Raw genomic sequence first — 15,542 nt, forward strand, 5'->3', positions numbered from 1 at the left:
CCTGCACATCCTACCCACCTCCATAAACTCCACACTCCTCTCCTGTTAATCCTACCCACCTCCATACACTCCGCACTCCTCTCCTGTACATACTACCCAATTAAATACACTCCGCACTCCTCTCCTGCACATACTACCCACCTCCATACACTCCGCACTCCTCTCCTGTACATACTATCCACCTCCATACACTCCGCACTCCTCTCCTGTACATACTACCCACCTCCATACACTCCGCACTCCTCTCCTGCACATACTACCCACCTCCATACACTCCGCACTCCTCTCCTGCACATACCACCCACCTCCATACACTGCACACTCCTCTCCTGCACATCCTACCCACCTCCATACACTCCGCACTCCTCTCCTGTACATACTACCCAATTAAATACACTCCGCACTCCTCTCCTGCACATACTACCCACCTCCAAACACTCCGCACTCCTCACATACTACCCACCTCCATACACTGCACACTCCTCTCCTGAACATCCTATCCACCTCCATACACTCTGCACTCCTCTCCTGTACATACTACCCACCTCCATACACTCCGCACTCCTCTCCTGTACATACTACCCACCTCCATACACTCCGCACTCCTCTCCTGCACATACTACCCACCTCCATACACTCCGCACTCCTCTCCTGCACATACCACCCACCTCCATACACTGCACACTCCTCTCCTGCACATCCTACCCACCTCCATAAACTCCACACTCCTCTCCTGTTAATCCTACCCACCTCCATACACTCCGCACTCCTCTCCTGTACATACTACCCAACTAAATACACTCCGCACTCCTCTCCTGCACATACTACCCACCTCCATACACTCCGCACTCCTCTCCTGTACATACTACCCACCTCCATACACTCCGCACTCCTTTCCTGCACATACTACCCACCTCCATACACTCCGCACTCCTCACATACTACCCACCTCCATACACTGCACACTCCTCTCCTGCACATCCTACCCACCTCCATACACTCTGCACTCCTCTCCTGTACATACTACCCACCTCCATACACTCCGCACTCCTCTCCTGCACATACTACCTACCTCCATACACTCCGCACTCCTCTCCTGCACATACTACCCACCTCCATACACTCCACACTCCTCTCCTGCACATACTACCCACCTCCATACACTCCGCACCTCCATACACTCCGCACTCCTCTCCTGCACATACTACCCACCTCCATACACTCCACACTCCTCTCCTGCACATACCACCCACCTCCATACACTCCGCACCTCCATACACTCCGCACTCCTCTCCTGCACATACTACCCACCTTGATACACTCTGCACTCCACACCTGTACATCCTACCCACCTCCATACACTCCGCACTCCTCTCCTGTACATACTACCCACCTCCATACACTCCGCACTCCTCTCCTGCACATACCACCCACCTCCATACACTCCGCACTCCCCTCCTGTACATACGACTCACCTCCATACACTCTGCACTCCTCTCCTACACATACTACTCACCTCCATACACTCCGCACTCCTCTCCTGTACATCCTACCCACCTCCATACACTCCGCACTCCTCTCCTGTACATACTACCCACCTCCATACACTCCGCACTCCTCTCCTGCACATACTAAACCACACCTCATTTAAGCCACGCCCAATATGTAGCATGGTTTAAGCCATGCCCACCTCCCTGAAATGCATTTTTCCCGGTTGGGAAGTCTGGTGTACGCCCACATGGGGTGTACATGTCTTCTATGCATCCCCCTACAGCTAGTCCTATTGACACCAGTTGGGATGCAGCCGCTGCTCCTTATTGGACGGCTGTGCAGTTTCTGTTGCGTGTCCCTGAAATCGCCCTGTATGCGTTCGGAGACACACCCACATGGATGTCACATTGGGAGCCGCCGCTGTGTTCCGATTCACATGAATTGGGCTTCCTGTACAAGATGCACAGAACACCCTTCCTTCTCTATGCAGATAAACACGGCCCTCACACGCGTGTACTCTGTCATATGTGAACAAGGCCTAAAGCATACTTGCCAACTGTCACAAATTTCCCGGGACATTCCCGGGATTTAGCCCCCTTTCCTGGATTTAGCCATTGTCCCGGGAAATTCCTATTTTACCGATTTTTTTTTTTTTTCTTTTCGCCGCCGCCGCCCGCCGCTAGAGGTCTGTGGCCGACGGAGACAATGTCTCCACCGGCCGCCATTTTCCCGGAGGCCAAATTACTATGTAGTAATGGCCGGGTGACTGCCAATAGATTTTGAGCTGTGGCAGCGCCCACCTCCCGCCCCGCTGCCGTCTGTCTGTGACCTGGTGTGGGAAGGGGCGGGGGTGGGCGGCGCCGCAGCTCAATTGCTATTGGCAGCCACCCGGCTATTTTGTCCCATTCGGCACTGCTGGGAATGCCTGATCTGTAAGGAAAGGGGGGGCTCCATTGGGGGATGCCTGGTGTAAAGACAGGACTCTGCTGGCAATGTCTGATGTAAGGGGGGACTCCGCTGCAATGTCTGATGTAAGGGGGGACTCTGCTGCAATGTCTGATGTAAGGGGGGACTCCGCTGCAATGTCTGATGTAAGGGGGGACTCTGCTGCAATGTCTGATGTGAGGGGGGACTCTGCTGGCAATACCTGATGTAAGGGGGGACTCCGCTGCAATGTCTGATGTAAGGGGGGACTCTGCTGGCAATGTCTGTTGTAAGGGGGGACTCCGCTGCAATGTCTGATGTGAGGGGGGACTCTGCTGGCAATACCTGATGTAAGGGGGGACTCCGCTGCAATGTCTGATGTAAGGGGGGACTCTGCTGGCAATGCCTGATGTAAGGGGGGACTCCGCTGGGGACACCTTATGGCATCTGGTGGCAGGCAACGTGGCAGGTGACACGCTCAGGGTTCCCACTGATTCTGCATTATGGTGAGTTAAATAATTTCATTCTATATTACAATGTAATAATAGAAATAATGCACTTCAATCATCCTGACACCATAACAACCATGGTGTCGGGATGATTGAAGCACCAACACCAGGTGTTTAGAGTATCTTTATCTGCTGATTGTTAAACTTTCTAGAATACACAGATTTCTGCTGTTGTGTAGGATCTGGGCCTGCTGTCCCTCCATCCCTCTTTCTTTCTTTCTTTCTCCCTCCATCCCTCATTCATCTCATACCACACCCCTTCCGAGCCACGCCCATTTAAGACATGCCCACTATTCCGCTCAAACCACGCCCATTTTTCACCACAGTGCACTTCGCGCGCCGCATTTTTCTATTATAGTATGCCCCACCTACAAAAGAATGCCACGCCCCCTAATTATAGCAAGGCTCCGCCTACATGCAAAAAAAGTGTCCCAAATTTTTTTTTTTGCAATGTTGGCAACTATGCCTAAAGTCACACTGGAAATTTGTATGGCGAGGCTAAAGGAGACCGTGCAATCATATTGTACAATGTGTGGCCAGCTTGACCCGTATGTGTCTGAGTAACACTATAATTCCCCCAGCAAATTTCCTTCATGATTTTATTTCTTGTTATCTGTTCATGTATAATAAAGTTTACTGACGAAAAAAAAAAAAGTGATTTCATTTCTGACCACGCCCAGTTATTGGAAAGGAGAAGCCGGTGGAGAGGAAGTATGTCCGCCAGTCTGCGGGATGATCTGCAGGAATACCTCCAGGAGCTGGGCATCCAGCCGGTGTGTGTGGAGCACCCTGAGGTGGGTGAGAAGGACGGGGTGTCACCCTGCGGGGGGCGGGGCCGCTTCTTCTATGTTTGGGAATAGCAGCGTGTGCGGAGTGCCACGTGTTCTCACCGGGACTGACCACCAGGCGGCGCTGCAGAGACTCCAATGTAAACCAGAGGAAAAAAGGAAGTGAAATTAACCCGTTTAGTACCAGATTCTATATATCCCTTCATTACCTGTTTATTATTATATTATTATTATCATTATATTGTCATTATATTACTATATTTTCATCATTATATTATCATTATTATTATATTATATTCCATTATTATCATTATTACCATTAATATTATCATTACATTACTATACATATAATCATAATTATATTGCCATTATTATTAATATTATTATATTATCATTAATATATTTCCATTATTATATTATCGCTATATTACCATTATTATATTATCATTATTATATTCCATTATTATTATTACCATTAATATTATCATTACATTACTATACATATTATCATTAATTGATAATAATTTTATTGCTATTATTATTATTATTATTATTATATTATCATAAATATATTTCCATTATTATTATCATTATTATATTACCATCATTATTATTATATTATCATTAATATTATTAATATATTACCATTATTATGTTTCTATTATTATATTTCCTTTTTTTTGTTATTATTATTTTATTATCATAATTATATTACCATTATTATATTATCATTATTACTATTAAAATTATAATTATTATATTACCATGATTATTATATTATCATAATTTTATTACCATGATTATTGTTATTATATTATCATCATTACCATTAATATTATCATTGTTATATTACTATGATTATTATTATCATAATTATATTACCATTAATATATTATATTATCATTATTTTATTCCATTATTATATTATCATTATTATATTATCATTGTTATTATATTACCATGGTTATTATTATTATCATAATTACTGTATATTAACATTGTTATTATAGTCCCATTATTATTATCATTATTAATATATTATCTTTATTATATTACCTTCATTATTATCATGATTATATTACCATTATTATTTATTATCATTACTATTAGGGATGCACCGATATGGGTAATGGTGCCAATACCAAGCATTTGCATGAGTATCCGTACTCGCCCAAATGCTCCCGATACTTTACGGTGCGATTTGCACCAATACAAAATGAATGAGCGGAAATTGCACTGCAAAGGATCACATGCGATTTGAACGGGAATGTGGTGCGATTCCTGTCCGAATCGCATGTAGTTTTCCCCACCGCTACTGCGTCTGTGCAAAGAAAGGGGTTAAAGCGCCATCTAGTGGGCAGTTTAAAAAATGTTAGAACTCACTGTACATAGAGGTTTGCACGCACAGGCCGCTGGAGGTGCTCACAGGGCTGGAGAAGATGTAGAGGTGGTCCGCCCCCCAAGCTGACATCACTTCCGTCCTATACCCACAGGGTCCCGGAACTTCTCCTCCAGCCCTGGGAGCACCTCCAGCGGGTCCTGATTTGCTACCATCGGCGGACCGGGACACCTATGTAGATTATTTTGCATGTAACCAGATGTACTGTGAGCTCTAAAAAATGTTTTAAACTGCCCACTAGGTGGCGCTTTTCCCTTTTATTACACAAACACACACAGTTGCAGTGGGGAAATCGCATGCCCTTCGGACAGGAATCGCTCTGCATTCCTGTTCAAATCACATGTGATTCTTTGCAGTGCGTTTTTGGTTTTTTTTTGTATTGATACAAATCGTACCGCAAAGTATTTTAAAAAATTTTAAAAAAATGTAAAAAATAAATAAACATGCCATACTTGCCTGCTTTATGCAATGGTTGGATGGACGATGCTTTGCCTCTTCTCGGTGCTCCTGGCCCATTTGCTATGGGGGCACTCGTGCAGGCTCCATCCTAAACCAGCTATTTGTGTTCATTGACACGCACAGCTTGGCTCGGCCCGCCCCTGCTCCCTCCTCACTGGCTGTGATTGACAGCAGCAGGAACCAATGGCTCCCGCTGCTGTCTCTGAGCCAATGAGGAGGGAGAGAGCATCTGCTCTTGTGCACATTGCTGGATCGAGATGGGGCTCAGGTAAGTATAGGGGGGGGGGATGCATAGAATGCATTAAAGCAAAAAACCTTCTGCCTTTAAAACTACTTTAACCCCCTTCGGCACAATGGCACGGCTGGGAAAATGGGCGTACAGCTACGTCCCCTTTAAGATGCGGCATTGTGGGTACGCGTACCCGATGTGTGCTCCGTGACCGCGGGTCCTGTGCACTCGATGTCCGCCGGGTGCCTGCGATTGTGTCACGGAGCGGAAGAATGGGGAGATGCCTATGTAAACAAGGCACTTCCCCATTCTGCCTTGTGACATGACAGAGATCACCACTCTGTCATCAGGAGCGGTGATCGCTGTCATGTGTGTTGTAGCCCCTCCCCCCTACAGTTAGAATCACTCCCTAGGACACACTCAACCCCTTGATCGCCCCCTAGTGTTTAACCCCTTCCCTGCCTGTGTCATTTACACAGCAATCAGTGAATTTTTATAGCAATGATCGCTGTATAGATGACAATGGTCCCAAAATAGTGTCAAAAGTGTCCGATGTGTCCGCCATAATGTCGCAGTCGCAATAAAAATCGCAGATCGCCGCCATTACTAATAAAATAAAAAATTATTAATAAAAATGCAATAAATCTATCCCCTATTTTGTAGACGCTATAACTTTTGCGCAAACCAATCAATATACGCTTATTGTGATTTTTTTTTTTCTTTTTTACCAAAAATATGTAGAAGAATACATATCGGCCTAAACCTGAGGAAAAAATTATTATTTTTTATATATTTTTGGGGGATATTTATTTAGTAAAAAGTAAAAAATAATTGCTTTTTTTTTCAAAATTGTCGCTCTTTTTTTGTTTATAGCGCAAAAAATAAAAACCGCAGAGACGATCAAATACCACCAAAAGAAAGCTCTGTTTGTGGGAGAAAAAGACGTCAATTTTGTTTGGGTGCAACGTCGCACGACCGCGCAATCGTCAGCTAAAGGGACGCAGTGCCGAATCGCGAAAAGTGCTCTGGTCAGGAAGGGGGTAAAATCTTCCGGGGCTGAAGTGGTTAAAGTGCGCTCTGGTGTGTTGTGGAAAGATGTCGTATGTCTGCATTTTTCTTGCAACTCACCACAACCCACTTAAAAGCAGCATTGCAATGTGAACAGGGCACACTGTTTTCCCTTGCGGTGACTGGCATTGGTCAAGTGGAGAAAAACACCAATCACCTTGGTGAGTGTATCTTTGCCCTTCATGGGCATAAAAAATCCACATTGTGATGTACCTATTCTAAATCTGCACAAATCTTCTACAGTGCCTTGAAAAAGTATTCACACCCCTTGAAATTTTCCACATTTTGTCATGTTACAACCAAAAAACGTAAATGTATTTTATTGGGATTTTATGTGATGGACCAACACAAAGTGGCACATAATTGTGAAGTGGAAGGAAAATGATAAATGATTTTCAAAATGTTGTACAAATAAACATGTGAAAAGTGTGGGGTACATTTGTATTCCGCCCCCCGGAGTCAATACTTTGTAGAACCGCCTTTCACTACAATTACAGCTCCAAGTCTTTTTGGGGATGTCTCTACCAGCTTTGCACATCTAGAGAGGGACATTTTTGCCCATTCTTCTTTGCAAAATATCTCAAGCTCTGTCAGATTGGATGGAGAGCGTCTGTGATCAGCAATTTTCAAGTCTTGCCACAGATTCTCAATTAGATTTAGGTCTGGACTTTGACTGGGACATTCTAACACATGAATATGCTTTGATCTAAACCATTTCATTGTAGCTCTGGCTGTATGTTTGGGGTCGTTGTCCTGCTGGAAGGTGAACCTCCATCCCAGTCTCAAGTCTTTTGCCGACTCCAACAGGTTTTCTTCTAAGATTGCCCTGTATTTGGCTCCATCCATCTTCCCATCAACTCTGACCAGTTTTCCTGTCCCTGCTGAAGAAAAGCATCCCCACAACATGATGCTGCCACCACCATGTTTCACGGTGGGGATGGTGTGTTCAGGGTGATGTGCAGTGTTAGTTTTCCGCCACACATAGAGTTTTGTTTTTAGGTCAAAAAGTTCATTTTTGGTCTTATCTGACCAGATCACCTTCTTCCACATGTTTGCTGTGTCCCCCACATGGCTTCTCACAAACTGAAAACGGGACTTCTTATGACTTTCTTTCACCAATGTCTTTCTTCTTGCCACTCTTCCATAAAGGCCAGATTTGTGGAGAACACGACTAATAGTTGTCCTGTGGCAGAGGCGTAACTAGAACCTTCAGGGCCCCGGTGCAAGAAACCATGATGGGCCCCCCTTCCATCCGAGCCCCGGGCTTCCAATTTTGGGAGGGTGTCCATGGACATCCTCCTAAAACCATGCTTCCTGCATGACCCCAGGGACATGCATCCAGCGCAATCACATCGGCCCTTTACCATGTGATCAGCTGATCACGTGTAAACAGACCTGCCAGTTATCCACAGCCCTTTCCTCCCATGCTGTGTTTGTGTGAGGAAAGGACTGCCATTAACTGTCAAGAATGTCAGTAAATTGTTTACACTGATAATCAGTGCCCCAATCATCAGTGCCATCTATCAGTGCTCATCAGTGCTGCCTATCAGTGCCCATTACCTCCACCTACAAGTGTTACCTATCAGTGCTCATTAATGCCGCCTATTAGTGTCCATCAATTCTGCCTATCAGCACCACCTATCAGTGCTCATTAATGCCGCCTAACAGCATTCATCAGTGCCACCTATCAGTACTCTTCAATTCTGCCCATCAAAGCCCATCAATACTGCCCGAGTTCTGCCTATCAGTGTTCTTAAGTGCCCATCAGTACCACCTATCAGTGCAGCCTATCAGTGCACATTAGTGCCTTCTATCAGTGCTGCCTATCAGTGCTCATCAATGTGGCCTATCAGTGCTCATCAGTGCCTTCTATCAGTGACCATTAGTGCCTCCCATCAGTGCCTTTTATCAGTGTCTCCTATCAGTGCCCATTAGTGCCTTCTATCAGTGCCCATTAGTGCCTTCTATCAGTGCCCATCAGTTCTCATTGGTGCCCATAAATTCCTCCTATCAGTGCCCATCAGTGCCTCCTATTAGTGCCCATTAGTGCCTTCTATCAGTGCCCATCAGTGCCTTCAATCAGTGCCTTCTATCAGTCATCATCAGTGCCTTCTATCAGTGCTCATCAGTGCCTTCTATCAGTGCCAATCACTGCCTTCTATCAGTGCTCATCAGTGCCTTCTATCAGTGCCCATCAGTGCCTCCTATCAGTGCTCATCAGTCCCTGCTATTAATTTCCATCAGTGCCGTCTGCCTTCTCAGGACAGCACGGCTCTGAGCGGAGATCGATGTCTGTCATGGAATAGTAGCACAGAGACACAGGCGGCATTAACGTTCTATTTGCCCGTCCGTCCTCTCTGGCAGGGGATGAGAGAGGACACACAGCTGATCTGCTCACCCTTCTCCCCCCTCCCTCTCCTGTGTGCTCCGCGGGCAGTCAAGTGTGAAGCTAAAGAGCTCACATTTCCCGCAGAGCACACAGGGGAGGGGGGGGAGAGGGAGCCGTGAGATCAGCTGTGTGTCCTCTCTCATCCCCTGCCAGAGAGAACGGACGGCAAATAGAACGTTAATGCCGCCTGTGTCTCTGTGCTACTGTTCCATGCCAGACATCGATCTCCACTCAGAGCTGTGTGTGAATAACAACCCCACTGCCCCCCCCCCACAGTGGCGGAATGCCGGGCCCCGTCGCAAGTGCGACTGTTGCGACCCTGGAAATTCTGCCACTGTCCTGTGGACAGATTCTCCCACTTGAGCTGTGGATCTCTGCAGCTCCTCCAGAGTTACCATGGGCCTCTTGGCTGCTTCTCTGATTAATGCTCTCCTTGCCCGGCCTCTCAGTTTAGGTGGGCGGCCATGTCTTGGTGGGTTTGCAGTTGTGCCATACTCTTTCCGTTTTCAGATGATGGATTGAACAGAGCTCTGTGAGATGTTCAAAGTTTGGGATATTTTTTTTATAACCTAACCCTGCTTTAAACTTCTCCACAACTTTATCCCTGACCTGCCTGGTGTGTTCCTTGGCCTTCATGATGCTGTTTTTTTCACGAAGGTTCTCTAAGGCCCCTCCCACATGGTAGCGCGGCCGCGTTAGCTAGTTTTAGCGGCACTTTTCGGCTGCTAGCGGGTGCTTTTAACCCCCGCTAGCAGCCAAAGAAAAGGTTAAAAGCGCCATGTTACGGCGCTGCCAAATCGCTTTGTAGGCGCTTCAGAAAGCGCTGCCAAATAATTTCAATGGGCAGGGGCATTTTGGGAGCTCTCCCACACCGCCCCAAAGAAGCTGCTTGCAGGACTTTTTTTAACATCCTGCAAGCGCACTGCCCCAGTGTGAAAGAAGGGCTTTCACACTGGGGTGGCATGAGAGCTATTTTTAGCGCTAAAACACCTGAAAAACACCCCAGTGTGAAAGGGGTCTAACAAACCTCTGAGGGCTTCACAGAACAGCTATATTTATACTGAGATTAAATTACACACAGGTGGACTCTATTTACTAATTATGTGACTTCTGCAGGCAATTGGTTCCACTAGATTTTTATTAGGGGTATCAAAGTAAAGGGGGCTGAATACAAAAGCACGCCACACTTTTCAGATATTTATTTGCAAACAGTTTTGAAAACCATTTATCATTTTCCTTCCACTTCACAATTATGTGCCACTTTGTGTTGGTCTATCACATAGAAAACCCAATAAATACATTTAGGTTTTTGGTTGTAACATGACAAAACGTGGAACATTTCAAGGGGTATGAATACTTTTTTTAGGCACTGTATATGTTCATTAGGAAGTATGTAGAGCAGCTTTTCTCAACTAGGGTTCCTTCAGAGGTTGTTAAGGGTCCCTTGAGCTTTGGCTGATTGACCTCCCATTGGATGGTGCCTGCATACTTCTGGGGCCACTTGGCAGAGCAAGCTGCATGACACCAATGATCTTTTTAGATGTCTGTTAGGGGAGAATTCTGACCACAACTGTAAGGAGCCATGTTTGCCAGTGACCTCCAATGAGTTGATTTTAGTAGGGGTTCCTCTACAATGTGATAGAAAGAAATATGTCACGAGTGTCGTATGTACACAGATAAATATGAGTTCAGCAACAAGTCCATTTAGAACATTTTGGGTGACTTCTTGCTGGCCTCAGATACTTGGTGCAGCACCTCTTGAAGAGGTAACAGATTAGCAGAGAGGAGGACCCAGGCGCCCTGCTGTGCTGAGGACTTCCACCATAGGCCCTTATCTTTTGATGAACCAGTGTTTTTAGCTGTTAATGTGAGTTGCCATTTGTCTTTTCACCACCTATGAATGTGTTTTTTTACTACACTTTAATCGCGCCCTCCTCTCTGCTAAAATGTTCCTCTACAACAAGGGGTCTCCAAACTTTCAGAGCAAAGCGCCAGTTTACTGTACTTGCGTCTTTAGAGGGGCCAGACTGTGGCTAGTGGGATTAGAAAATGCTGTTGTGTCGGTGAGAACAAACAGTGCCCCATCATTTGTGTCTGTGGGAGGAATGATGCCCCATCATTGGTGTCTGTGGGAGGAATGGTGCCCCATCATTGGTGTCTGTGGGAGGAATGGTGCCCCGTCATCGGTGTCTGTGGGAGGAATGGTGCCCCGTCATCGGTGTCTGTGGGAGGAATGGTGACCCATCATCAGTGTCTGTGGGAGGAATGGTGCCCCGTCATCGGTGTCTGTGGGAGGAATGGTGCCCCGTCATCGGTGTCTGTGGGAGGAATGGTGATCCATCATCAGTGTCTGTGGGAGGAACGGTGACCCATCATTGGTGTCTGTGGGATTAATGGTACGGCATCATTGGTGTCTATGGGAGAAATAGTGACCTATCATTGGTGTCTGTGAGAGGAATGGTGCCCCATCATCGGTGTCTGTGGGAGGAATGGTGCCCCATCATCGGTGTCTGTGGGAGGAATGGTACCCCATCATCGGTGTCTGTGGGAGGAATGGTGCCCCATCATCGGTGTCTGTGGGAGGAATGGTGCCACATCATCGGTGTCTGTGGAAAGAATGGTGGGTGTCTGTGGGAGGAATGGTGCCCCATCATTGGTGTCTGTGGGAGCAATGGTGCCCCATCATTGGTGTCTGTGGGAGGAATGGTGCCCCATCATTGGTATCTGTGGATGGCATGGTGCTCTAAGGGCCAGATAAAAGCAAGAAAAGGGCCACATCCGGCCCACGGACCGCAGTTTGGAGACTACTGCTCTACATCGGCCTTTCATAACCTTTTTAATATGGAGGAACCCTTGAAATAACTTCCCAGTCTCAGGGAACCCCTGCTTATAATTAGGGAACGTTGGCATAATAGAGGGAAGAATGCTCCTTACGTTGGTGGCTCAGCTTATCTGAGAGGCAGAAATGGCTCAATGTTCAAGGAACCCCTAGCAACCTTGATAGGAATCCTAGGAACTCTGGTTGGGGAAGGCTATTCTAGACATGAGAATTATTGCAAGGGTTTTTCTGGGGGTGGGGGTGATGTAGAGTGAAGGTCAGCATAAACAGTCCATTTAATTTGTATGAAGACTGGCCCTTTCACTATGTCAAGGGTAGACAACCTTGACCCTCCAACTGTTGTGCAGATACAAATCCCAGGAGGCATTGCAAGGCTAACAGTATGACTCCCAGAGCTAGGATGGGATTCGTAGTTTCACCACCAAGTTTACCTACCCCTGAACTATATGGCCGGTATATCTAAAGGAGGTTGTACAGTCAAAATTTAACATGTGGTCAGCTTGGAGTGGATATGACATGTCCTATGTTCACAGTCCTACATTGCCCTTAAAAGAGTTCTTTCTTGCAGGTGTTCACCGTGGAGGAAATGATGCCTCATGTGCAGCACTTGTCCGGGGCACACAGTAAAAACCTTTTCTTGAAAGACAAGAAGAAGAAAGGGCTCTTTCTGGTGACGGTTCTCCACGATCGGCAAGTCAATCTGAACGACCTGGCGAAGAAGCTCAGCGTCGGCAGCGGGAATCTCCGCTTTGCGGATGAAGCTTCCATGCTTGAGAAACTGAAAGTAGGCCAGGGCTGTGCCACCCCACTTTCCCTCTTCTGTGATGTCAAAGGAGAAGTCAAGTTTGTCCTGGATTCCAAATTTTTAGAAGGTGGTCATGAGAGAGTTTATTTCCATCCTATGACCAACTCGGCGACCATGGGCATTACTCCGGATGAATTTATGACCTTCTTGAAAAAAACTGGACACGATCCTCTCATAATACAGTTTGAGGACTAGAATGAAAGCAATATTTCATGTTACAGACTAACTCTACAGGGGGAAAGAAGGAGAAAGAATACAGTGATAATAAATATGGGAATCGGTATTACTTTACGTTCCTTTCAAAAAGAATTCTAAGTATGGATATTTTTACATAGTTGGACCAATGGAAGAACACCTATACCATACAGGCACCAATCAGTGAATGCTTTGCATTTTTTTTAAATTAATGCAAAGCATTCTCGGATTGAACTAGATGGAGAACATGACATCACCGACCCACCTTGTCCAATCAGAGAATGCTTTACATTCTTTGATAAATTCAAAGCGGTCACTGAATGGAGCCTGTGCCCAGAAGGCGACCTCCCATGTTCACAATGCAGCAGGGCAGTTGCTCGGCTTGGGGCAATCACTATAGCAGCCAGGGACGTTTCTAGGTCTACAAAAGATCTGGGGCTAGAGCCCATAGCAGCGTAGTAAAGAAAGTCATACGCTTGGGCTGGCATACACATGTATATACAGTAATATACGTGTGTGTGTGTGTGTGTATATCCCCAGAGAGCCCCCCCCTTGCATCAGGGTCCCCAGAGAGCCCCCCTTACATTAGGTTCCCCAGAGAGCCTCCCCCTTAAAATCAGCGTCCCCAGAGAGCCTCCCCTTTAAAATCAGAGTCCCCAGAGAGCATCCCCTCCCCTTGGGGACCCCTTGCAGAGACTCGGGGCTATGGGCCCCAGATTCGGGGCTATAGCCCCAAAAGCCACCCCCTAGCGACGCCACTGATAGCAGCGATGTCTATTTCATTTTCAGCTTCTAGGGGGGCCCACAGGTATGGTATAAACATGGTTCCAATGGTCCAAGCTAGCCCAATGGAGCTATGTAGAAATTGTTCATTGCCATGAACAAACTCCATGAGAAATTGATTTTAAAAGATAGATTGGAGGTAGTGTGTTTACTTATGATTGCTATGTAACATCCGGATGCTGAGATTGTCAGTGGTAGTCTGCTCTAGTGATGCACTGATATATAAAAAAAAAAAAATGGTGCCGATAATGGTCCCATTGAGTTCAATCCAAAAAGACCCCTATTGACTTTAATGCAAAATCACGTTCCATTGAATTCAATGCAAAATGGAGTCCTAATAACGCAATAATGCAAAAACGCCCCCGGTTGACTATAATGTCAAATTGCGTCCTCTTTACTTCAATGCAAAAACGCCCCCCCCCCCCCTTTTAACTTCAATGCAAAATCACGTCCCATTGACTTCCATGCAAAAATGCCCCCTTTTGACCTTGGGGCAAAATTGCGTCCCATTGACTTCAATGCAAAAACGCCAGTCACAATAATTTCATTAAAATTTTTTTTTTTTAAAAACTGTCCATTTCAGTTTCGGTTTTCGGCCAGGCGCATCCTGAATTTTCGGTTTCGGTCCAGAATTTTTTTTATTTCGGTGCACCACTAGTCTGTTCCATCTACAGTCTGAGTTGTGATCTTCCAGGGGGTGCTGCAGCAGCTCCCGTCTCTTACATAGTATAGTGTTTACTCTACCCTCGCCCAATCACAGAACATCTTGCATTCATTTCAATGAATACAAGATGTTCTGTGGTTGGACGAGGGTAGATCGCAACATTCATGCACCCCTCCTCTACACCTTGTTCAATCATGGGACATCTTGTGTTCATTGAAAAGAATAGGAGATGTTGCTTGAATAGAGGTGCCGGGCAACTCACTATACTCATTGTAAGGGATGGGAAGTCACTGTTTCACCCTCCAGGAGATCACAGCTAAGACTGTATGTAGCACACCCCACTACTGACAATCTGAGCCTCTCCAGCAGTCCTCTGGGTGTTACATACCCTGTTTCCCTGAAAATAAGACCTAGCGTGATTGTCAGTGATGGCTGCGATATAAGCCCTACCCCCCAAATAAGCCCTAGTTAAAGTCCTTGTAGGTCTTATTTTCAGGGTAGGGCTTATTTGGGGGGTAGAGCTTATATTGCAGCCATCACCGACAATCACGCTAGGTCTTATTTTCGGGGAAATGGGGTAGCAATCACTAATTACTCTGGCCCAATTTAACTTGTAGGCCTCACGCACACTGGACTTTTTTTTTACTGCTGCTCCTAGGGGCATGTGGCTTTATTTTCCTGCCTCTAAAATGCCCTTGCATGTTATCCCATGTGTTATGCACACATAGGCTTTTAAAGAAAAAAACTTCTAGCGCATCCAGGAGCAGCAGCAGAAAAAAATGCTTCTAAACACGCTTACACGCATGTTAAAGTAGAAATATAGGCAACACTTTTTTTTTTTTTACAATTTGAATAGAGCAAGGGAGGGTTATAATCCCTGTCAGATCCCCCCGATCTGTGTCCTGTTGCAGAGATAGGTTTGGTTATGGGACACTTCCTGTCCCATAACCAAACAGGAAGTGAGGGGAAATCCCTGCAAATGAAGGGAATCCCTTTGGGG

At 46.0% G+C, this 15,542-nt stretch overlaps 1 protein-coding gene across 1 annotated transcript; it reads left to right on the plus strand.

The window, feature by feature from the left end:
- Positions 1 to 3,580: 3,580 nt before the first annotated feature.
- Positions 3,581 to 13,209, plus strand: LOC141140981 (prolyl-tRNA synthetase associated domain-containing protein 1-like). Its single transcript, XM_073628596.1, has 2 exons — positions 3,581 to 3,718; positions 12,664 to 13,209. Exons 1-2 carry the CDS (start codon positions 3,638 to 3,640, stop codon positions 13,093 to 13,095), a joined length of 513 nt encoding a protein of 170 aa, XP_073484697.1. The 5' UTR covers positions 3,581 to 3,637; the 3' UTR covers positions 13,096 to 13,209.
- Positions 13,210 to 15,542: the final 2,333 nt, after the last annotated feature.

This window comes from Aquarana catesbeiana, linkage group LG04, assembly GCF_042186555.1.
Source record: "Aquarana catesbeiana isolate 2022-GZ linkage group LG04, ASM4218655v1, whole genome shotgun sequence".
NCBI lineage: Eukaryota > Metazoa > Chordata > Amphibia > Anura > Ranidae > Aquarana > Aquarana catesbeiana.

Excerpts from the sequence above, each read along its gene's own strand:
- LOC141140981 (XM_073628596.1), top strand. The coding sequence starts at position 3,638 with ATGTCCGCCAGTCTGCGGGATGATCTGCAGGAATACCTCCAGGAGCTG. Across the intron at positions 3,719-12,663 it reads TGTGTGTGGAGCACCCTGAG|GTGTTCACCGTGGAGGAAAT; the intron begins GTGGGTGAGAAG and ends TCTTTCTTGCAG.